General features: G+C 36.8%; 1 protein-coding gene across 1 annotated transcript in view; it reads left to right on the top strand.

Moving 5' to 3' along the window:
* TIMD4 (T cell immunoglobulin and mucin domain containing 4) overlaps positions 1 to 21,599 on the top strand; it is a 29,756-nt gene extending 8,157 nt beyond the window's left edge. The window contains exons 4-7 of the mRNA XM_007473939.2: positions 18,168 to 18,208; positions 18,782 to 18,875; positions 20,512 to 20,551; positions 21,359 to 21,599. Of these exons, the coding sequence (XP_007474001.1) occupies positions 18,168 to 18,208; positions 18,782 to 18,875; positions 20,512 to 20,551; positions 21,359 to 21,446 (263 nt within the window). The 3' untranslated portion in view covers positions 21,447 to 21,599. The remainder of the gene's footprint in view (positions 1 to 18,167; positions 18,209 to 18,781; positions 18,876 to 20,511; positions 20,552 to 21,358) is intronic.
* The last annotated feature ends 2,794 nt before the right edge of the window (positions 21,600 to 24,393 follow it).

The following is a 24,393-nucleotide window of genomic DNA, read 5'->3' as shown; positions in this document are numbered from 1 at the left end:
GCCCTTTTAAAGGCTGCCTTAGGCTAGACAACTTAAATGCTTATGTCAATGGATCTATGATCTCATGAGTGTGAGTACTTTCCTTTACTCTTAAAAAAAAGACACACACACACCTACATTCTGTCTTAGAATTGATAATAAATATCAGTTCCAAGGCAGGAGAGTGGTAAACTCTAGTCAATTGGTGTTAAGTGACTTGCCTAGGGTCACATTAACTAGGAAATAACTGAGTAAGTCTGGATTTGAATTCAGGGTCAGGCTGATAAGAAAGAACAAGTACATGAATCACTTGCTAAATTAGAACAATTTCCTATGCTAGCTCACCCCTAGGTTGTGTGTTCTTGGTCTTGAAGGCAAGTGACAAATTTCTACTCTTTTTGTCATTCTAAGATTACAGAGACTTGTCATATGGAAGAGATAGTTGGAAATATGAGGATGGAGATCAGGATAGTATGAGAGATGTATGCATGACTTTGGAACTTTCTGAATAAAGTTGATATATTCAATTAATGACAATGGGTAAGATTACCAAGGATGTCAACAAAAAGTCAACAAGAATTATTTTATTTTATTTTCAATAAGAATTTATTAAGTACTCATTATGGGCCAGTAAGGGTAGCATAGGTAGATAGAATATTCTGTTTGTAGTCAGGAAGACTCACCTTACTGAGTTCACATCTGGTCTCAGTCTTACCAGTTTTGTGACCCTGGACAAATCATTTAACCTTGCTTGACTAAATTTCCTCATATGTAAAATGAGCTAAGAGGGAAATGACAAGTCATTTTAGTATCTTTGCCAAGGAAATCTCAAATGGAGTCAAGAAGAATTTCTGACATTACTAAAAAAATGATTGAACAATAACAAGAACAAAAAATATGCAAGGCATTGCGCTAAGGTCTGGGGATAGAAAAAAAGAAGGCAAAAATTGTCTTTGTGCTCAAGGAACTTATGTTGGAATGGCAGAGACAACATGCAAATAACTAACAATCTGTATGTGGGGTAAATTGGAGGTAATTTCTGAGGAAAGGCACTAGCATCGAGGGGTTCCAAGAAAAATAGGGTTTTAGGTGAGGATGAAAGGAATCTAGGGAAGCCAGGAAGTGGAGAAAAAGAGGGAGAATATTACAGATATGAAGGACTGTCAATAAAAAGGCATGAAGTCAGAAGATGGGGTGTCATGTAAGGAAGAGTCAAGAGGCCAGTAAAATTGGTTTGTAGAAGATATGGGAAAGAATAAATTGTAAGAAGACTAAAAAGGTAGTAGGGAGTGGTCAGGTTGTGGAGGACTTTCAAAGCTAAACAGAAAATTTTATATTTGATCTGAGAGTATGACATGGTATGACATGGTCAGGCTTATGCTTTAGGGAGAACAGTTTGACATCTGAGTGGAGGATGAGTTGGAAAGAGTTCATATTTGAGGAAACCAAAAAGGAAGTCCATGTTACCAGTGCATGTTTGAGTTGCACTGGGATTGCAACAGAAGAGAGAAAGTAGAATTAACAGGAGGTGGCAACTCTGAATGTAGAAGAGTAAAAGAAAGGGAGAAGTTGAGGATGACACAGTCTGGATAACTTGGAGGATGGTGGTGTCCTTGACAGTTACAGGGGAAGCTACTAAGAAGGGAAGGTTTTGGGAGTAAAGATAATGAATTCAGGTTTTGGATATGTTAAGTTTAACATGTGTCAGGACATCCAATTTGAAATTTATGATAGGTAGTTGAAGATATGAGACTGGAGGTCAGAAGAGAGGAATGTAGGGAGAAAAGAATGCTAAGTTCAGTTCCTTAGAAGTCATCCATACTTAGGAGTTGGGAAGGGATAAATGGCTTAGAACAGAGGTCAATAAAGAAACAGACAAATACAAGGGCTTGCAAAGGATGGCACTGTGGTATCTAAAAGAAGGTATCAAGAAGGAGGGTATAATAAATAGTGTAAAAAGGTGCAGAGAAGTAAAAAATGAAGGCTAAAAAATGGTCATTAGATTTGGAAATTATTTCTGTAATTCCCTTTCATTGATGTCCTTAAGGAGTATAGCTTCCCTCATCTCATTATCTCTGTGTGCCAGCAGGGAGGTGGTTGTTCAGTTATTTTTCAGTCATATCTGATTCGTCATGACCCCATTTGGGGTTTTCTTGGCAAAGATATTGGAGTAGTTTGCCATTTCCTTCTCCAGCTCATTTTATAGATGAAGAACTAAGGCAAACAGGGATAAATGACTCACAGAGACTAGCAAATAAGTGTCTGAGGTTGTATTTGAATTCATGAAGTTGAACTTTTCTGATTCCTAGCCCAATGCTTTACTCACTACACTGAGCTACCTGAGCTCAACTGCCTTTCTCTTTCTCCCTCCCCCCCCCCCCCCCAATTTTAAGTTGCTAGAGAAGCAATTTATTTTTCAAAGAATTAGCAACTTGATTTCTCAGTTCAAGTTTCTAGGCAGCTGTGAAGATGAGTGAAGTTTCAATTTCTCCCCATTCAGGAAGTACTCTCCAAATCTATGCTTGATGTTTATGTAGGTTCTTCCCCATTCACTGTTGGGACCAGCTCATAGTCAACCACAGATGCCTCTCACATCTCTTTCTGGAGCTGGTTACTCTTGGACAAAGCCTGCAAAAATTATACCTACTTGGGCTACTTACTTTTTTCCTTTTAAGATTTTTTTATATTCATTTCTTTCTTATTATCCTTTTTCTGTCCATTGAGGTTATATTTCTTTCCCCTCAAGGGGGAAATGTTAGTTTTTTTCTATTGAACCAGAGAGGAAAGAAGCCAAAAAACAGCAACATCAACAACAACAACAACAACAACACAGATTTTTTACTTTTGGGGGGTTTTGTTTTTACATCACCTAGATTTGTCAGGATTTGTCCTCCTGCTTCCCTTTTCGGTGAGCTATTGTTTATGATGAATATTTTTAAAAAAGAGAGATAAAAGACAAAAGAAACATAAAAATGCTGTACAACCAACCAACATACTGAAAAGTTCTTATGTTATATGTAATGTTTCATACTTGGGAACTTCTCCTTCCCCACTTCTAGAAAGGAATGGAGAGGAGGTAAAGGGGGATATCTTTTCAAATCTATTTTTGGTGCCAAGCTTGTTTCTAAAACTTCTAAATGTTGTGTTTTGTTTTAGTCATTATGAATTTTGCTTTCTTGTTTCTATTTCACTTTGCATCAGTTCATGTAAACCTTTCTATATTCCTTTGTACTCATCATGTTCTTCATTTTTTATAATATAGAGACATTGCATTACATCCATGTACTATGATTTTTTTATGGTCCATTTTTATTTTTTGCCCTCCCCATCATCATTTTCTATCTCATTTGCTATGAATTCTCCTCTGTGGGTCCATGTTCTTTCCCTCTTCTGGATATCATTTACCAGCAAGAGCTCTGATTCACCTCCTGAATCCATTATGGATTCTCCCTCTCTCTCTTTTTCCCATACAAGTATTTTTTAATGACAATCTCTATCACCATTGAAATGAGAGTTCCCTTTTTCATCCACCCTGTTTCAGTTCTTCCCTTTACTATCTCACCTATTTTCCCATAGCAGCAATTCCTCCTCAGAATATATAGGAGTTATTTTCATTTCCTTGTTTATTCATGACTTAATTTGGGTAATACCACATATTTCCTCCTACCTTATTCCTCTTTCCATCTTTATGTTTTCCCATTCTGTAGTTTAATCCCACCAAAATGAAAACAAAACCCCAAAACATTGTTTCACCTTGGGAAGGGTGTTGTCTATGTTCTTTTAGTCCTGTTCCTCCCCAATATATCTTTTATTTAAGTTCCACTTGCCTCTTTATTTCTTTGTGTACTTTTAGAGAGAAATCTCATAATAATTCCAAAATTGTTGCTTTCTTTTTTCTGTAATTTTTAACCTTTTTGTAATTTTTTCCTTTTAGTTTTTTTTTCTTCAGGGAGAATTTATTTTGTTACTCATGTTTTTTTTGGTGACTGCATTTATTAATTTTTTTATATTTCTATTCATCCATTTACCTATCTATCCATCTACTGCTCTATTCATCTACCTATATATCTATCCATCCATCCATCTATCCATCCATCCATCTATCTATCTATCTATCTATCTATCTATCTATCTATCTATCTATCTATCTATCTGTCTGTCTGTCTGTCTGTCTGTCTGTCTGTCTTTCTGTATTTGTTTAGCTCTCTTTCTAAGAATGCTTCAAATGTATCTCTTCTGTTGACCATCCTTTTTAAAAAACTGATTATTAGAGGTAGGTTTTCTGGGGATATCTCTTTGATTGTATCTTGAACTCCTTTGCTCTTTGGAATACATTATTCTGTGATTTCTGTGTATAGAATAAATTCAAAATCTCTTTCCTTTATATTTGAAGATCTTTATTCTGGTTGCATGTAGAATGTTATTTTTTATTGTAATTGGTCAATTTAATCACTTTATATATTGAGTTTATGGCATTAAAGAAATTTCTAGAGGTGATCTATGGATTTTTTTGATGGGCACCTTGTTTCCTGTGTTCAGAAGTTCTGGACAGCTTTCTTATATTATTTCTTGCACTATTGTGTTTAACTTTTTTGACTTGTCATGTTATTCATGTTGAGCTATGATTCTTTTTTTTTTCTTATTCTTAGCTTCCATTTTAGAATCAATACTGTGTATTGGTAGCAAGGCAAAAAAGCAATAAGGGCTAGGCAGTTGTGGTTGAGTGACTTGACTAGGGCTCCATAGCTAGGAAATGTCTGACTCCTATTTCAGGACTGATTTTTAATAAGCCATATATCCTTACTACTAAAATAGAGCTATAGCACCTCATAATTGCAGACTTTCTAAAATAATGGTTCTTGAAAAAGACTAATACATTTCCTTCTAATGAGTGTTTTTTCTTTTCTGATTTTTATGCAACAGAGATCAGAGAAATAGATTTGAGATTGGAGGCATATCATGTATGCTGTTCGTTACTTCTGAGATGTAGATTTATTTAGCTATTAGCCTTGATAAAGACATTTAGCTAAATTAATGAAATAATTACCATCCTTGACATTGGTAGAATGTTTCATACAAGCCATAGTACTATTTGTTATCACATTTGATCCTTCCAATGCCTTGTGTGTAAGACACGCATAATATTGTTTAGTATTTTTTGGTTATATCTGACTCTTTGCAATCTCATTGGGATTTTCTTGGCAAAGATTTCAGAGTCATTTGCCATTTGCTTCTCCAGTTTATTTTATAGATGAGAAAACGGAGGTAAACAAGGTTAAATGAATTGTTTGGAGTCACCCAGCTAGTTAGTGTCTAAGGCCAAATTTGAACTCAGGAAGAAACAGATCTTAATAAGACAGATTTTCCTGACTGCTGGTACCTTAACTCCATTTCCTGCACTACCTAGCTGCCTGCAAGGTAGGTAATTCTATGTCCATTTTTCTAGATTAGAAAACCTAAGATGCAAGGAAGTCAAATAACTTGCCCAAGGCCACATAGACAGCCAGGGGAAAAGTTAAATCCAGCTTTCCTTCTACTGAGTACATCTCCATTTGGTGGGGAGGGAAATAGAGAAGAACCCACCATTTCCATATTGCTTCTTTTCTAGTTTGATCCAACTAATATTTATTATGTACCTGTTATGTTGTTCTGGGAGCAGCTAGGTGGCATAGTGAATAGAGTTTTCCTGGAGTTAGGAAAGACCCAAGTTCAATTATGACCATAAATGCTAACTGTGTGATCCTGGGCAAGGCAATTAACCCTGTTTGCCTCAATTTCCTCATCTGTAAAATGAGCTGGAGAAGTAAATGATAAACCAATCCAGTATTTTTGCCAAGAAAGCCCTAAATGGAGTCATAAAGAATCTGACATGACTGAAAAATAACTGAATGATAACAAATATGTCATAGGGGTTTGGGAGGTGGGGGGGAGGAAGAATGACAGGGTAATGTAAAAATTTGAGGAAATCAAAGATTTCACTCTACTATCAGTTTTGTACTGGGCAGAATTCTTAAGTAATTTTTGTACTATCCCTATATTTTACAAATGTCTGGTTCCTTCAGAATGTCTAGGGCTCATTTGTACTGTGTACAGGGATATTCTTCCATGAAAGCCTTGAGGACCCTTGATCAGCAAGTCTGGGCTTGGAGGCAACAGGAATGTTAACAGAAGAATGAAAATTTTTGGTCTTTGTGAGTAAGAAATAGGCAATTATCATTGAGGGTAAGAAGTGAAACTGGAAGTGAAAAATGAGGGTCAGGGTGGATAAATGAGCTTTGGAATGGTAATTTGAAAAATGGAGGTCCAGAAAGTTGTAGTCACTTGGTTAATGTCACACAGCTGGTGGTTTCAAACTCAAGTGGAAATGGGGCCACTAAACCTTATATACATAAAGAGCACTGACAACTGCGAATTCCTGTAGAAAACAAAATTTGACATTATTTTTTACTGCATTTTAATTTATTTCCCAATTATTTTTTAATCTGGTTCAGGTCACATTTGGGAGTGTTGCAACACTCAGGTTGTGTTGATTCCTTTGGTCTAGACCATGATATCAAAGCTCTGAGCTTTTTTTCTTCTTCATCAGGAAGTGAAATATATTGATTCTTGAGAACAGTGTGGGGAGGGGAAATGTGAATGTGGGCATCCAAGCCATAATTGAAGAAAATGGCAGGAAAAGTGTGGATGTGCTAATGTTGTGTGACACTGAAAATGAACTGTTGTGCCATGTGTAGGTTTGTGTGTCCTTGGTGATACTGGTGTCGTTGGGAAGAGTCCATTCTTTTTGTCTATTTCATACCACTTAAGATCATAAGCTTATAAGTGAACAGCCATGATCTTAGAAATCATAGGATCCTAGAAGAAAGCTCAAAGGCCCTCTAGTTCAACCTCTTCATTTGATAGATGAGACAGAGGTCCAGGGATGTTGTGACTTGCCCAAGGTCACCTAATCTCCTCAATGGCAGAGGTAAAATTTGAACCTGTGTCCTCTTACTCTAGAACCATTGCTTTGTATAGCTCCAGAAAACGTTGTAAGAGATCCTTTCCAGGTTTTTCATCAGCTCAGGAGACTTATGGACATATTGATTTGTTAATAATTGGGTGGAAAAATGCCATATGAACCAATTTCTCTTGCCATCTTAAATCCCTTCTGTGGAATAAGTTGGATGTTTAAGAAGCTTTATTCAGGATTCTAGGACATAATTTCTGATAAGAAGTTACAAAATAGGCCCTTGATGGCTCCCTAAAGGCCTCTGTTGCTACCAAGGAAAGACTTTGATACTGGGAAGAATAGAACTTCATATCTATGATTTTTTAAATAGGATGAAGTGGTCCAGACATGAATACAGACTTCCTGTCTGAGGACAGATTGTCTGATTAGCTTCAAAAAGATTTTGACTCAGGTCCCCAAATGAATCATTATCCTGTCATTGGCATTAATTCAAACTGGAGACTGATTTCCAATTTAAATGGACATAAACAGAAGGATGAAGACTTCTTGATCAATTTAGCAAAATTGGATAAAATGAACATTGCCTGTAATAACATCCATCTTTTCCCGAAGATACTTACCACAGCCTTTTCTGGGTCTCTGGGGGACAGTTTCAGGAAATTTACTTTTCCTTTTTACATCCTGGCTTTTTGTAAAGCTAGATTATACTTTAGGGCTCAGAATGTCAACTACTGTATATTAGTCCTTCCGGGGTTCATAAGGATCATTTAGGGATTATTTTTTTTTCAGCAGGGGGGAGGGAGGAGGCAGATTATTGGGAAGTTATTCTGTGGTTAAGACTAAAATGCATGAATAAAATATAACAAAAGAATCACTTTGAGAAATAAGGTTGGAGATATCAGTTCTTTATAACTTTGGCATTTTCTCTGGAATCCTGGCAATGATATGAAGTGCTTTTTGATTTTCAGAAGAGAACCCTTTGGAAAAGATGAGATCTAAGCAATTTGACTTTGCTAAGTGGAGATAAAGTTATTGAACCAGAAGAGAATTTTGAGATCATTGGATCTAACCCTCTTATTTTACAAATGATGAAAATGAGGCCCAAATAAAGAAAATGACTTGTTCAGAATCCAGCAGGCAGGCAGGGTTGGGACTACAATTAATACAATAATCTATAATTTCAAGACTCAAATCTAGTGTTGTTATTTTTCTACTATATTCAGCTGCTTTAAAAAAAGGCAAAATCTAATAGAAAATTTCATTTCAGTGAATGATTTTGTAAAGGACATGATATTGCAAGAGGAACAATACTTCTAGTTGAAAGATAGGCAGAAGGAAGATAGGAAATTGACAGAAAGTTCTGTGTTTTCATTTGAAACCATAGTTAGAATAAAATAGACCGCAATTAATTTCAAAGGCTATGTCTTTTGTTGGGCACCATTTGTTTTATATCTTGCTCATGGTGATTTTCCTTATCCACTTGGTTTTCCCTGTATGGATAGTTCAGCTGAATTCTTTTGAATGATTATAATTCTCATTTAGGAGACTTTGTAATCACCAAAATTACATTAGTAACTAGAATCTGGAGGATCTCACAATTTACAGAGGATTTCTCTTCAATTTAGACTCTGCCAACCATACTCCATGATAGTAGCAACTGACTTTGGAGATCATGGGTTCCCCTACTTTATATCATACTTGATATTAATAATTCAGAGGATCACCCAAGTTTTATGTCTTACATTTTTCAAGAAAATGTATAATTTTAACATTTGGATGATAGACAACTTGTTGGAAAAGAACTTAGCTTGTCATTTACTGCTTTATCAAATCAAATGTTTCTTTATGATGAGCAAGTAGACAGTGGGATCCTGTATTCACTGTAGTTATTATGCAATTTTATCACAGGAATAATTTGGTTTATGAACATATCAGTTATGAAATCAGGCTTCTAGAACCTTTGTTGAAAATGTTTCCTATGAAAATTACTCTCATGAAGAGTTTTTAGAGATAAGAAAGTAGATATATGGTTTTAGCAGTGGCTGTTGTTTTCTTGATTCACTTTTAAAAGTAGTAATCCCCCCCCAACAGCAGTTTCCTTTCTTCTCTCATATATCTTTAGAATTGATTTCTTGACATCCTCAACATCATATCTTCTCTGGCAGAACCTCATAGCTCTGTATGCATGTTCAGATTTGGCTGCTCTGCTTATGCCATTTAAAATTTTTGATATCTAGCAATTTACCATCTTTGTTTTCATTAGCATCATTTATACTTCCTCATAAAGCACATTTGGGGAATGTACTAGAATCCAAATATGATAACTCCATTGTCATGATTAAAAAAAAAAACTTGTTGTAGTTATATTAGCAGATGCTTTATTCCTTTCATTGTTTTGAAACCCCTTACCTTCTGTCTTAGAATTGATTCCAAGGCAGATGAGCAGTAAGAGCTAGGCAGTTGAGATTAAATGGCCTGCCCAGGGTCACACAAGTAGGAAGTGTCTGAGGCCAGATTTGAACTCAGGTTCTTCTGACTATGCTATCTGTATGCCCTGCTCCCAACCTGATGTTTTGTTTGTTTGTTTTTGGTCTCCTCTCCTATTTTTTATCTTAAATGTTCTAAGGATGACCTGGCTTATTTGGGTCTGTCCTCAAGTTGTCTGTAACTTTGTATTCTCTACACTATTTCTTTTAAGTTTTAAGTTTTGAGTTTAACTCTTTTGAGTTTTAAGAAGAGATGACAGTGCTTGTAATCTTACATCATCATCTATAAAATCCCCCATCCCTTTAAAACTTATTTATTTGTTTATTGGTTACATCAAAAGCCCCAGGTTATCTCCTTCTATTCCCTCCCCACATTAGAAGAGGCATTGCTTGACCCCCCCACAAAATATGTTTATTTAAACTATGCCTGTTTTATTTCTATTAGTCAATTCTTTCTCTAGAGGTATATGCTTACAAGTTATTTTTCAAACACTAATTCTGTAGCTGTGTATCATGCTCTCTTGGTTCTACTAATTTTGCTTCACATAATTTCCTGTAGCTCTTCCCATTAAAAAAAATTAATCTGCTCATCATGCATTATGGTGCAGTAGTATTTCATTATAATACTACAACTTGTTCAACCATTCCCCACTTAATAAAAATTCCCTCAATTTCTAGTTCTTTGCCACCACAAAAAGAGTTGTTGTAAATATTTTAGAACATATAACTTCTTTCCCTTTTCCCCTGGCCACTCTTGGTTATATTGTTATATAGGGTATAATATAACCTAATAGTTATATTGCTGTATCTAAAGATATGCATAGTTTTATAATTTTCTGGGCATAATTCCAAAGTGGTCTCCAAAATGGTTAGAGCAGTTCATAATTCTCCCAACAATGTATTAATGTCCTCATTTTTTCCACCTCACTTTCAACATTTGATGCGTGACATCTCAGAACTGTTTTGAATTATATTTCTCTAATTAGTAAAATTTGTAGCATTTTTTCATATGATCATATAAGGCTTTGAGCTCTTCATCCAAAACTGCCTTTTTATATTTTTTGATCATTTATCAATTGGGAAATGGCTCACATTCTTATGAATTTGACAAAGGTCTCTGCATATTTTAAATATGAGACCTTTATCTGAGAAACTGTATAAAATTTTCCACCTAATTTTCTGCTTTCCTTCTAATCATGGCTATATTGATTTTATTGTACAAAATCTTTTAAATTTAATGTAATCAAAATTATTCATTTTACATTTCACAATGTTCTCTGTCTCTTGTTTTTTTAATAAATTCTTTTCCTACCCATAAATTTCATAGGTGAAATGCTCCCTGGTCTTCTGATTTGCTTCTGATTTCTTATTTTATGTTTAGATCATGATCTATTTTGATCTAATCTTAGCAAATGATATAAGATATTGATCTATACCTAGTTTCTGCCAAATCATTTTCCAATTTTCCAAACTGTTTTTTTTAAACCCTTACTTTGTCTCTTAGAATCAATAATAAGTATTGGTTCCAAGGCAGAAGAGTGAGAAGGATTAGGCAACTGGGGTTAAGTGACTTGCCCAGAGTCACCCATCTAGGAAGTGTCTTAAATCATATTTGAGCTCAGGACTTCCTGGCTCTCTATCTACTGAACTACCTACCTTTCCCCTTTCCCATCAATTTTTAAAAGTCAGATTGTGACTTCTTATCTTTAAAACTTGAATCTTTATGTCTATATGACTTTTCAAAAGACTTTTGCATTCCAAACCAGAGCTGGTCTGGGTTGTCATATCCATCTACTTGAAAAGGAAGGTAAGTGTTTTTTGGCTAGGTGCATTTGCTATCTCTTTTGATATCTTTATTTTGGTGATTAATTTATAAAGGAAATTGTGAGAGTCTGTGTTGGCATCTGTCTTTTATCCTTTTCCCATTTTTTTTGCTTCAATAGCTTCAATATCAACCAATAATTAATAAACATTTATTAAGTTATCTGCTCTATGATGGGAACCGGGCTGAACAATGGAGGAAGGATACAAAAAGAGGCAAATGACAGTTTCTTCTCTCAGGGAGCTTAAAGACAGATAGACAAACAAAGCAAACTATATATAGGATAAATAAAAAATAATCAACAGAGGTAAGGCACTGGAAGTAAGACATAATCTATAATGTAGGTACATCACTGTATATATATTTGATAAAGAATTGCAAATCAATAAACTGGGTATGAAATTAAGGTAAGGGCAGAGAATGGATTGGATTGCTTTTGGGAAATCATAAAAGGTTGTAATGATAATGTTAATTTCTCCCTGAAAGAAGCATCATCTTTTCAAACAGTAGTACTCTTTTGATGCTATATGCCTACCTAGCATGGAATAACAAAGTCTGAAGAGTAGTGGATAAACCAAAGGGCAATAGATACATGCTAGGCATGAATAGGTTACTGCATGGAAGGAGTCAAGAGACATAGATTCAATTAAATTCAATTAAGCAGATATTTATTAAGTGCCTACTAGGTATAAGGCACTAGCCTGTAACTTAGACAAAAGAAAAAAAAAAGCGTCCAATTCCCTCTTTTCATTCTCTCTGCCACCACCCTGCTTTAAGCCCTTACCCACTATAGTTGAATGAGTAGGGGTGTTTTTTAGTTAGGTTTGTTTTTAATGAAAATTATTTTGGTGGCAGTGTGTAAAATGGACTAGAATAGGGAAAGGCTTGAGGCAGGAACACTAATTAATAACTATTGAAAAACCTAGTCAAGAGATGTCAGATGTTTGAGTTAAGGAGGTAGTCACTCCCTTGCTCAAGAAGTCTCAGTGGTTCTGTAATGTATCTAATACAAATGCAAACTGCTCTGGCTGACATTTAAAGTCTGTCACAATCTGACTCCAGCTATCTTTCCAGAGTGATTTCACATTAATCACCTTCACACACTCTGTGTTCCAGCCAAACTGGCCTGCTATACATGACATTCTATCTTCTGTTCCCATGTTTCCACACTTGGAATACTCTCTTTGCTCATCCCCATTTTATGAAATCTCTTTCTGCAAAACACAGTCTAGGCACCATCTCATCCTACCAATGACCTTTCCCTAGTTGTTAGTGCTCATTTTCCTACACCAAATTACTTTGTTTTTATTCTGTATATATCTTGTATATAGTTGTCTTTTTATATCTTATTTATTCCCCATAGAAAGTCAGTCTCAGGAGAGAGGCTAAACTAGTAGAGAATCTATGTGAATGGAGGGGGAAGATATAGAGATGAAAAAGAGAGGAATGATAGAGATGAAATTGGCAAGAACTGTCAGCTGATTGAAAGGGGGAGACAGGTATACACTATAGGAAAAGTAACAACCCAAAGTTCTAAAACTGGGTGACTAGAAGGTTGGTGGTATCATTATGAATATGAGTATCATTTTGCATGCAAAAAGTTTGAATGTGCCATTGGGACATCCAAGTGCAGATGTCTAGCAATCAATTGATAAAATAGGACTGGAGTTCTTGATCAGGGATAATTATGTAGTTTTGTTTTTTTTAATCCCTTACCTTCCATCTTGGAATCAATTGGTTCTAAGGCAGAAGAGTGCTAAGGGCTAGGCAATGGGGGTTAAGTGACTTGCCCAGGGTCACATAGCTGGGAAGTGTCTGAGGCCAGATTTGAACCTAGGACCTCCCATCTCGAGGCCTGACTCTCAACCCATGGAGCTACCCAGCTGCCCCCTAGTTATGTAGTTTTTTGAAATTTATCAGTTTAGATAACAAATTAACCCATGGTAGCTGATAAGAATGCTAAGGCAAAAGGTTCAAAGAGAGAGATGGTTTCTTGTCCTCTCTTGGTCACTTATTTTAGTTATGTGTCCTTGGACAAGTTACTGAATTAAGGCTTTCTCAACTGCCTGGTTTGTAAAATGAGGAGCTTGATGACAAAGGGCTGGATGAGATGATCTTGAGAATCTTAAAAGGTATGAGATCTTTAATTCAGTGACACTTCTTTTTATATATAATCACTATACAAATCAGGCTAAGTGAGGTGTTGTTCTTCTGACCTTGGGCTACATATATCACTACCAGATTTAGGTTTGAAGGGTAGGCGCCATTGTGGGAAAGTTGTGTTCAACTGCTGACCTTTGGGAGTTAGATTTCTAATTAAGAAAGCCTTAGGACTTAATGTTATTTATGAGTTCCTAATTTGGTTACATAATTAGAAAATATTAATTTTCTTCCTGAACTTGTGCAGGCTATTAGTTTTGTTTTGTGCCCTTTTGTCGACTATAGGATCCATGAGGGCAGGGAAGATTTTGTCTTTTATAAAAAATATTCCATGGTGCCCAATACAGGCACTTGTATATAATAGATACTAAATTAATATTTGACCTGTAATCTTTCCAGCAGCAAGATGTAGAAGGAGCCTTGGGCTTAACATGGGAAGACTTGGCTACATATATTAGAACTGCCACTTAATATCTCTTGGCAACCTTGGGCAAGTCATTTCCTTCTCTGGACTTCAATCTCTTTATCTGCAAAATGAGGGAGTTAAATTAGACAATCTCTAGGATCCCTTGAATCTCCAGCATTCTAAATCTCCCTCTTTGTAATTTGGGCTATATGGATATGCTAACTCCTGAGCTGGTTCTTTGAACATAATAGTTGCTCAATAGATACTTGATAATTTGCTAAGGAAGTCTTATGTTCCAGTTCCAAATTAGCTACTTACTGTGTGATAGTAGGCAAATTACTTAACCCCTCTGATGCTCGGTTTTCTCACTGTAAAAACAAGAGGTTGGATTAAGATGATCTCTAACCATAGCCAACATTTATGCTGCACTTTGAAGTTTTAAAAGTACTTTAAATATGTTGTCATTTGAACTTCACAAAAAACATGCAAAATAAGTACTATTCTTTCCCCCTTTTTCCAAATGAAGAAACTGAGGCTGAGAGAGGTTCTTTGTGTTGGCCAGAGTTTACCTTAGTAATGTCTTCATCTGTAAGCCTATGAGGCATCTTCAGCCTCATGAAAGAGCATTGAGCTAGGATTTGTCAGTGTATATCATCAATTTTGTGTGAGACACAGGGAAAACCATTTCCTGTCACTGGGCTTCAATTTCCCCATTTGTAAATCAAGGGAATTAGACTAAATGATCTCCAAATTCTTCCATCTGTAGCTTCTTATAATTGATTAAATGGCATTTCTCCTCCCCTTCTTTTGGTTTAAAAAAAATCAAAATCATATCACAGATTATCCAGCAGGGGTCAGAGTAAGACAGAGACACAGGGAAAAGATTTGAATAGACAGAAAATGCTTTGAGAAGTTTGTGGCATAAATATTTTCATTGTAGGTCTGAATTTTGGTCATATTACTGAAATGACTTGTTTTAGAACAAATTTTGTGTGCAAAACGTAGATGGCTAGCAGAGTTCTGAGAGTCAGCCAGTAGCCATCACCAGCAATATTTGAGGGAAGGTGAGAAGTGTGTGGTTTAGTCCCAACACCAAGACTGAAATTCAAACTACTAAGCTACCTTAGGGACCCTGTGGTGCCACAATGCCTGTGCCCACTTTCTTCCTCTGAACAATAAAGGAGTGTGATTACGTCAACTCTGAGGTTCATTTCAAGCTCTAAATCATTAAGCCCTGCTGCCTGTGATTTCGGTGATTAGTCAAAACTATGGCATAGGATGTTTAATAATGCATCCTAATGCTACTAACTGGGTAGTATTTTATTTTTTAACTTGATTCTTGCCTAAATTTCACTACTTAAGTGAGTTTAAATACCTTTGGCAGTTTGTGTTTTATAAAACTTAGCTATCATTTTTCTACATGCTCCCTCCGATACCCCAAACAACCCAACAATATGACCATGGAAGGGTTGGGGGTCGTGTGTGTGTGACAGGACTAGTATAGACAGACTCATTATACTCTTAGGAATTTGGAAATATTGAAGTAAAGGACAATTCTATTTCCTCAACTGGTTATGGGCCAAGCACTGTGCTGAAGTGTGGCTATAAAAAGAAGCAAAATATAGTCCCTGCCCTCAAGGAGCTTACCATCCATTGGAGACACAACATGCAAACAAATTTATACAAAACAAGCTATACACAGGATAAACAGGGAATAATTAACAGAGGTAAAGCATCAGAACTCAAGAGTTTGGGAAGGCTTCCAATAAAATAGCAGATTTTAATTGAGACTTAAAGGAAGTCATAGGTGGAACAGAGGAGGAAGAGCATCCAGGAATGGGGGACAGCCAGACAAAATGTCCAGAGCTAAGAGATAGAGTGTTTGTGGAACAGCTAAGAGGCCAGTGCCAGTGTATTGAAGAGTGCATAGTGGGAAGTAAGGTATAAGAAGACTGGGACCTTAGGTAAGCCACTAAACCTCTTTGAGGCTCAAGTTTCCAGATTTGTAAAATGAGAGGGTTGGAATAGCTAACTTTTGAAGTCCTTTCCAGCTTTAGATCCATGAGCCCAATGATGCAACTCTTTTGCATTGATCCTATTTCCTCAATGTAAGTTGATATGAGTTGATTCAGTGGGTCTTCCTGAGCATATGCTTATTCTGTGGGATTATTCTTGTGGCTAATGTGTTTCTCAGAGCTGTCAGCTTGGTTCCATTTTAAATGTCACTGTGACAAGGCTTCAGAAAAATGATACACCCCTTATACCATTCAGAGATTCTTATGTCCAGGCCAACATAGAATTTCCAGTTTTTAACTGTATGCTGTATATTGTCATAGACTTTGAGATAGGAGAGATCTTAATATAGCTTGTTCAACGCTTTCAGTTTCCAGAAGAGGAAAAAGGTCTTGACTTGCTCTAGAACCCATCATAAAATGTGTGTTATACCCCCTCCCTCATTTATAAATATAGTACGTTCATGGGTATGGAATATTCCATATATTTTCTGATTTCCTGGGTGAATTAATCACTTTTGCTGATTTTTTCCTCTTCTTTCTTTTCTTGATTTAAAAAAATTATGAGATAACTTTTTTGGGAAGGATAAGGATAAGAGGGTACACAGCAATAAAATTAGGCAATGTCTAAAAAAGAGAATAATTAATTTATTAAAAATAATTTGTATGGCATATAGTAAAGTACACTGGATCCTGGCACTGGAGTGACTGCATTCACAGTAGCATCATATTTTAAGCTGCAAAGGACTTCAGCAGTTATGGAGTCCAACACCTCTCATTTTACAAATGAGGAAATTGAGGCTCAGAGAATTTTAATGATTTGATCTGGGTCACACAGCTTAGAACTGTCTAAGATAAAAGTCTAACCTAGGTCTTCCCAAGTCTGAAACTAACTCTGTAACCTTCTTGTATGTGTGGGTGTGTGTGTGTTTTAAGTTGTGTTTGTCTATTTGTGACTCCATTTGGGGTTTTCTTGGCAAAGATTGGAATAGTTTGTCATTTCCTTCTTTGGCTCACTTTATAGATGAGAAAATTGAGGCAAATAGGGTTAAGTGACTTATTCAGGATCACACAGCTAGTAAATGTTTGAGGCCAGATTTAAACTCAAGATGAACCTTTTTACTCCAGGCTTGGTGCTCTATCCACTGTGCTATCTAGCTGCCCTGTTCTAGAACTACTACACCACAATGCCATTTTTGTGGTTTTCTAGTTAAGTGACCCTAAGCAAGCTCCTTTAAGAGTTCTGGGTCTCCATTTCTTCTTCTGTAAAATGAGGAGGCTAGCATAGATGATCTCTAATCTTCTTTCTAACTTCAAATCCTATCTTCTAATAATCAGGGAAAGCAATACTGTTTGGTAGACCTTGCCTGTCACACCTGGTTTTGATTGTCACTCAGACATTATTGCCTTTTACAAAAGATTCAGGTCCCATGATTTGCATTTGTTGTTGTTGTTGTTGCTGCCATATTACAAGGAACCTGATGTCCTAGTAGTTTTTAACTTGGGATTTTACTATTATCTGAAGAAAAATAGGAATGATTTGATGTCCCTGGAGACTGTTTGCATTTGCAGGACAATGATTTTCACATTAGACATTTCCAATTTAAAGTGCATATTAACCCTGATAACAGCTGCCCCAGCTGGCTTTTCTCTTTGATGGTTTCAATTTCAGGCTCATCCTTTTGAAATGATTGTAATCAAACAGGATTCTAATAGAGCAGAGACAGGAATTCTTGAGTCTTACCTACAATTTCCGGCTTCTTGGGATTATAGCAGAGAGAAAAACTTAGTTGCAGGATATTAAGATATGTTGAATTTCCCTTTTGGTTCCTTATTCCATTCTGATTCTCCTCTTTCCCTGATAAAAAGTCCATTTGCAGGGCTATGGACTGAAGAAACCTTAGACAAATCCACTTCATCTCTCAAAGCCTCAATTCATCCAAAAGGTAATGATGAAAGCAGATGAGTTTTGAAACAGTATATAAATACATCCTTACTGATAACCAATAAAGATGAGAGGGGCAGCTGGGTGGTTCAGTGGATTGAGAGCCAGGCCTCGAGATGGGAGGTCCTGGATTCAAATATGACTTTAGACACTTCCCAGCTGTGTGACCCTGGGCAAGTCACTGACCCCCATGGCCTAGTCCTTACTGCTTTTATGTCTTGGAACCAATACACAATATTGGTTCCAAGATGGAAGGTAAGGGTTTAAAAAAATAAGTATGTTGTTTGAACTTCTTGATAGGCTTTGAAACTTTTATATAATATGAGAAACTTATATTTAGCTATGATGGAAAATATAATCACTTTCTTCCCTTTTTTTTCTTCATTTTTCTCCCCTGGATGGCAGATATAGCAAGTTTTCCACAAAATGATTCAGAATTCAAAGAGGTAAAGTAATCCATCATGGAGCATATGGACTATGTGATTTTAATTAAAAACACAGAACCACCAACAGACATCACACTACCACCAAAAAAACAACCCAGTTAAAATTCCATCCTTTTAGGCAAAATAGACGTGATACAAGGAGAGAGGGGGATGAGAGATAGAAATTAATTCCTTGTACATCTCAGGCAATTTTCTAAGACCATAAATTGCAGAGCAGTTGTCAACCTGCCTTGGTGAAAGGAGTTTTCTCATTGGGAGTTCTCTATCTTTACCCATGAAATCCTAGTCCAAAAAAATCAAACCACACCAAACCTGGCCTTGATTTTATCACATTAATGCGATGACTTCCAAAACTATTCAGATTTTAGCTCAGATTTTTGGAAATACTCTGAAAGAGAGTAGGGTATCAAAGGGCAAATCATTGGCGATAGGTTTTGAGCACAATAAAGCTCATGGCTTTTCAGTTATCCTAAAGTAAGTGTCCTTACTGACTAGAAAGGTGGCAGGGGAAAACTCTTAGAGCCAATATGTAGGCAAGAGTATGAACTATTCTGCTTTCCTATGTCCATTTAGGTGAAAACTTGGGGAGACCCTGAACTACTGGTCATCACTGTCCCATTGGTAGGATTTGTGATCCTTCTGATGCTGCTGGCTTTTATTTTGAGAGGTAAGGAGGACAGGGTCAAATATTCTTCATGCTGCATATGATAGGCACCCAATGATTCTTTGTGGAAGAAAAAAATGAACAATGTTATAAATGAATGATAAACACCCTAGTCAGATCTGCCTCTAGGCAGGGCTGAGAAAATTGATAGACCCTCTTGACTGAGTACCATGTTCTCTGTCTGGATCCTTTCGCTCTTTTTTAATATCTCAGCTCTCTTCCCTTCCCCAAAGGGGGGGTTTCCTAGTAAGGAGAAGAGAAACCTGGTAGACTCATTCACACTATGGTTGTGATGACTTCCAGGGCCATTTGGATTTTAGCAATTTCTGTTACATCAATTCTATTGAAATCTATTACATTGATTCCAGGTGGAGAGGGCAGTATTGCATCCAAGGGAATGAGCCTCTCAATAGAGAGTTTTAGATAATGGGCTAATAGGTGGGAGATACAGCTCTTGGAAGGGAGACTTTCTTTTCAATCCTCAAATCATACCAGTTGGAATCTGTTTACTCAGTTTATTCCTAGTCAACCATAACTCTCTCTTTTCTTTTTGGTGAATTGATATGGGGAGTACTATATTCCCTGTCCATTACATACTGTAGTTCTCTAAGAGTAATTGTGATGAGAACAATCATCTATAGTGATTTAGGGTCTCCAGAGTACTTTTCACACAATATCTTATTTGATTCTCAAAACAACCCAGTAGATTATGACCCCCATTTTATAGATAAAGAACTTGATTAACGAGATTAAATTGTTTGCCCCTGGTCACACAGTTGAGAAGCAGCTGAAATAAAATTTGAATCCAACTCTTCCTGATGCCATGCTCAGCTGTTTTCTACACCACCAGGCTGCTTCTTCATTAATAATATGGGATTCCTGAATCAAGTTTTTAGCTTTCAAGCTAAATATAGGAACTTAACTTCCCATTCTGTTATGTAAAATAGAGACTAGTCATTTGAGATTCACAGGATACAATGATTTTAAGTTTCAAATTGAGGAAATAAGACCAGAAGCTATTTAATTTGGTTACAAGTAAAAATATCTGAAAGTAGTGCTTGGTTTTTCATTACACTTGTTGGTGTTGTCATATATAGCTGAGAAAGCAAATACTGAGCTATTTTGGGTTAGACCTTACACAAATATACATATATATATAGATGTTTGCATTGGTTCAGATATTGTAGTGGAGATATGACAGGTTTGAAACATGTGGGAATTTGATTTAAAAAATGTGTAGGTCAATTCTGGCCTCAGATACTTCCTAGCTATGTGACCTTGTTCAAGTCTTTGAACCCAATTATCTAGCCCTTATTGTTCTTCTGCCTTGTAACCAATACTTGGTATCAATTCTATGACAGAAGGTGAGGGTTATTAAAAAAAAGAGTTGGTAGGGGACTCAACTATTAGAGCAGGCTAATAGAATAACTTCTTGACTTCTCTAGGGAAGTATGGGGTATATCTTCCAGAAACGTAACAATGCATTTATGTACAGAATCTCCCTCCTTCCCAAGGGCCAATCTGATAGCTGTTAGCTGTGTGTTCTTTCCATTCATAATCCAATGTGACTTTGGGATTCTCACTGAAATCAACTTTTTTGCTTAACCACATTAATATTGTAACCTTGTTTTGTTTCTAGGTAAAATCATGAGAAAGAATTATTCAGATATACACAAAAGGTAATCTATCTTGCCTGCCTCTCTTCTGATGTGTGGTAATGACTACAGGAGTTGTTGGTGATGATTAGACTCATTAAGCTCAATAGCTTAATGGCTCCTTATCCTCTGACTAGTTGCAAATGGGCCTGCCTTGCCTTTCAGCTTCCAGCTGCATGTTGGAAATGATGGGCCACTCCAGGTTTGGGTGAAAATAAGATTCCAGTGTTTAGATTTTGCTCTTCTCTCCCTCTAGACCTAAGACCAGTTTGAGCTGAGCAGTACTTAATCTACCATATAAAGGCAATTCTTGCCATTTCTTTCCCTCTGAAGGTATTTGAGAGGAGAACAAAATGTTTTGTAAATTGTCAATGGACATCATGACCAGTGGCTAGAGAAACTGAAGGCAAGGAGACCTGGTTTTAGGTTCTGACTTATTCTGTTCATAAGACCCTGAGCAAATCACTTAAACTCTCAGTCTTCTAGAGAAGTCTCATTGCAGAAAGATGCCATCCACGTTGGTATAAGTAGTTCCCTATGCCAATAAAATCATAAGGTCCAGTCTCCATTCTCCATTCATCTTTCAACAAATGCTTCATGTTCTGTCAATATAGATTTTTAGTCTCCTCACCATAAATATGTAGATAAAGACCATGGACCATGGAAAGAATTTCTTTCTTTGGCCTGGAGTTTATTTGTCTATAAATGGAAGGGGTTGGATTGGATGAGTGAAGTTAGACTTCTAGCTCAAAATGTATATGATTCTACTATGACTGAATATTCTATTTTAGGACCAGCTTCTTCATGAACAATCTGTGTTTCTCTTTTTAGGTTAAATAATGCAGAAGTTAGCAGTGCTCGCAGTACCTTAGCTTTACCTAATGGGATGGAAGAAGAAGATGGCTTTTTCACCCTCTAATAGTTTTCATTTGGAGCAGTATGGATGTGTATGTGTGTGTGTATGTGTGTGTGTGCGTGTGCACGTGCACGAGCATAGGTGATATTGGAGGTCTGATAATAAGTTGATCTAAATATACTAAAAAAATATACCGGAAATAAATGGATGCCAGCATTTTCAAAGTAGTCATATTTATTCTTCCAGTATTTCCATTTGCTCATAACATTTCAGGGCAAGGTTCTAAGAAAATGGTTTTCAAAGCCTTATTATATATGTCATATGACCCTGGAGAGGCCACAGATAAGATCTATATTAACTTGCTCATCAAAACAATGAAGTACCTACTCTAGTACACAGTAGTCTTAGTAATTGACTTTATATAGAGCTTTGAAGTTTGTAAAATGCTTTATCCCCATTATCTCATTTAAGTTTTGTGATGTAATTGAAAGCAAAGAACATTGCTTTTGGAATCTAGGTCTAGGACTTATATTCTACATGTTGTCTTGAACTATTTTGTGATCCTAGGCATGATCCTTCAACTCTTGAGGCCTCAGTTTCCTTATCTGTAAAATGAAAGGGTTGGACTAGATGATTTGGAAGGTCTTTCTTATTCTAACTCGATGATTCTATGAACCTCTTAAGGTAGATACTCCAAGTATCATTATCTACTTGAGATGAGGAATTTGAGGCTCACAGAGATAAGTAAGTTTTCAGAAGTAGAAACTGGATGATCAAAACAGAACTGCCTATATAGTAGGGTCAATTTGTTAAAAAGATGTGAAATAAAGAAGTCGAGTCAACAAACATTTATTAAGCACTTATTATGGGCCAGATACTGTGTCAAGGTCTGGGGATTCCAACAGAAGCAGATAGTTCCTACCCTCAAAGAGTTTGTATTTGATTAGGGAACGATGACACCTAAAAGGAATCTGAAAAGTGTGGTGGAGGGGAAGAAAGATAGCTATAGAAGGTGATGACAGAAAATGTTAGGAAGGTATAGGTAGGTCGCTCAGTGGATGAGAGTCAGGCCTAGAGACCAGAGATCCTGGGTTCAAATTTGGCCTCAGATACTTCCTAGCTTTGTGATCCTGGGCAAGTCACTTAACCACCATTTGCCTAGCCCTTACCACTCTTCTGCCTTAGAACCAATACACAGTCTTGATTCTAAGACAGAAGGTAAGGGTTTAAAAAAAAAAGTAAGTAGAGAGTCAGGAATAGAGCCTGGAAAGGAATGAACATGTGGTTCATCTAAGTATTTCTTTTTAAAATGTAGGTGCTGGTAGGAACCAGCCAATCAGAGGAAGGGAGTAGATCTATGGAAGCATAGAGACCTGAACTAATTACAAATGTGAGAAGCCCCATATCATAAGTTCTAAAATAGCTTTTTTTTGTTATATTTGATCATTTCATTCCCCCTCCCCCTTTTAAAATATAGGTTCCTGGCAGCTACAAGTTTTACATTGATTTTTATGAATAAAATGAGGAGGTTGGGTTAGACTCGCTTCTCTTCATTTCAATAAGCATTTAAGTGCCTATTTTGCTTGCCATGGGCATATAAAACTCAGGCCTTCTCTTTGAGGAGCATCTTTTTGTACAGGATGATCTCTAAATTTCCCTTTTGCACTAAATTTGATAACCCTATGATCTTTTACATAGATGGCATGCTTCCTCCAGGTTGTATCGCCTAGAACAAGTCCCTTCATTCTCTGAATCTCAGTTTCCCTAACTTTAAAACGATGGAGTTCAACTAGATGGTCTCCAAGTGCCTTCTAGCTCTAACAGTTTATGATCCCTGTTCGGAAATTGTCTGTAGAACCTGAAGCACCCTCTTCAATAGTTTTATTGGTGGGGGGCAATTTTGATTTTTGGAAAGAGTTCAGATTCCAAGTTAAATTTGGTGAATGAGGTGGATGATCAAGCTGGGAAATACCCTTTTTGTTAAAATGTGAAGTTTTGTTGTTCTTTAATCATTTTTTTTTCAGTTGTGTTCCCTTTGGGGGATTTCTTGGCAAAGATGCTAGAGTGGTTTGCCGTTTCCTTTGGCTAATTTTACAGATGAGGAAACTAAGGCCAGGAGGATTAAGTCCAGGGTCACACAGCTAGTAACTATCTGATTCTGGTTTTGAATTCAGGTCTTCCTATCTCTAGGTCCAGTTCTCTATCTGATGTACCACGTAGCTGCCTTAGATAATGTGAGAAAGGGTTATAAAATAAAGAGCTTGATTTTGTACTGTGGCCTGTAAGCTAGAATGGAAAGTACACAAGGTGAAGAGAGTGGTTTGGTCAAATAGAAACAAAACTACATGGGACTCAGGCTAACAAAGATTAATAAAGCTTTTTGTTTTCAGAAAGGCTGGAGGAGAACAGGTGCCAAAGGGAATAGACCAGGTGTTAACAAAAAACAACAGATTCCACTATTGTTCCACAATGTGATGTGTAATGCTAGTTGGTGGCCCAGATGTCCAGTGGGATGCCTGGTCTGCTGGAATGCCCAGAGCTACTCAGGACTTAAAATTAGAGATTTTAGAAAAAGAGCTGACCTGACACTAATGGAAGCTTCTTGGACATCAATAGCTCAGAGTAATGGGGGGAAGTGTGGGCTATTGATAAGAGGTTATTCTCTGAATTACTTAGTAAGAAATGAAGAATGAGAGGCAAAAGGCTAGCAAGCAATGGCCTGGGACTGGGGGGATAGAACAACATCCAGTTCCTAGGTTTGCTTAAGCGTTAGCATACATGCCTTCCAAGGCTGGGGCTGAGGTAATCACATTGGGTTTTGCTAGCCTAAAGAAGGTAACATATAGACCAGTGATGAGGAACCTTTTAGAGAGGTGGGTGATGTGAGAAATGTCCTCAGGGAAGGGGAGGGGAGCAGCCTATTCCACATCCCTCTAGCTTTCTAGTAATGAACTCTGGCAAACTCTGTGTTGGGGCAATGGTGGTACATGTGCCCACAGAGAGGGCTCTG

The sequence above is a fragment of the Monodelphis domestica genome, chromosome 1, assembly GCF_027887165.1.
Source record: "Monodelphis domestica isolate mMonDom1 chromosome 1, mMonDom1.pri, whole genome shotgun sequence".
Taxonomy (NCBI): domain Eukaryota; kingdom Metazoa; phylum Chordata; class Mammalia; order Didelphimorphia; family Didelphidae; genus Monodelphis; species Monodelphis domestica.
This window is presented reverse-complemented; position numbering and strand designations above follow the sequence as displayed.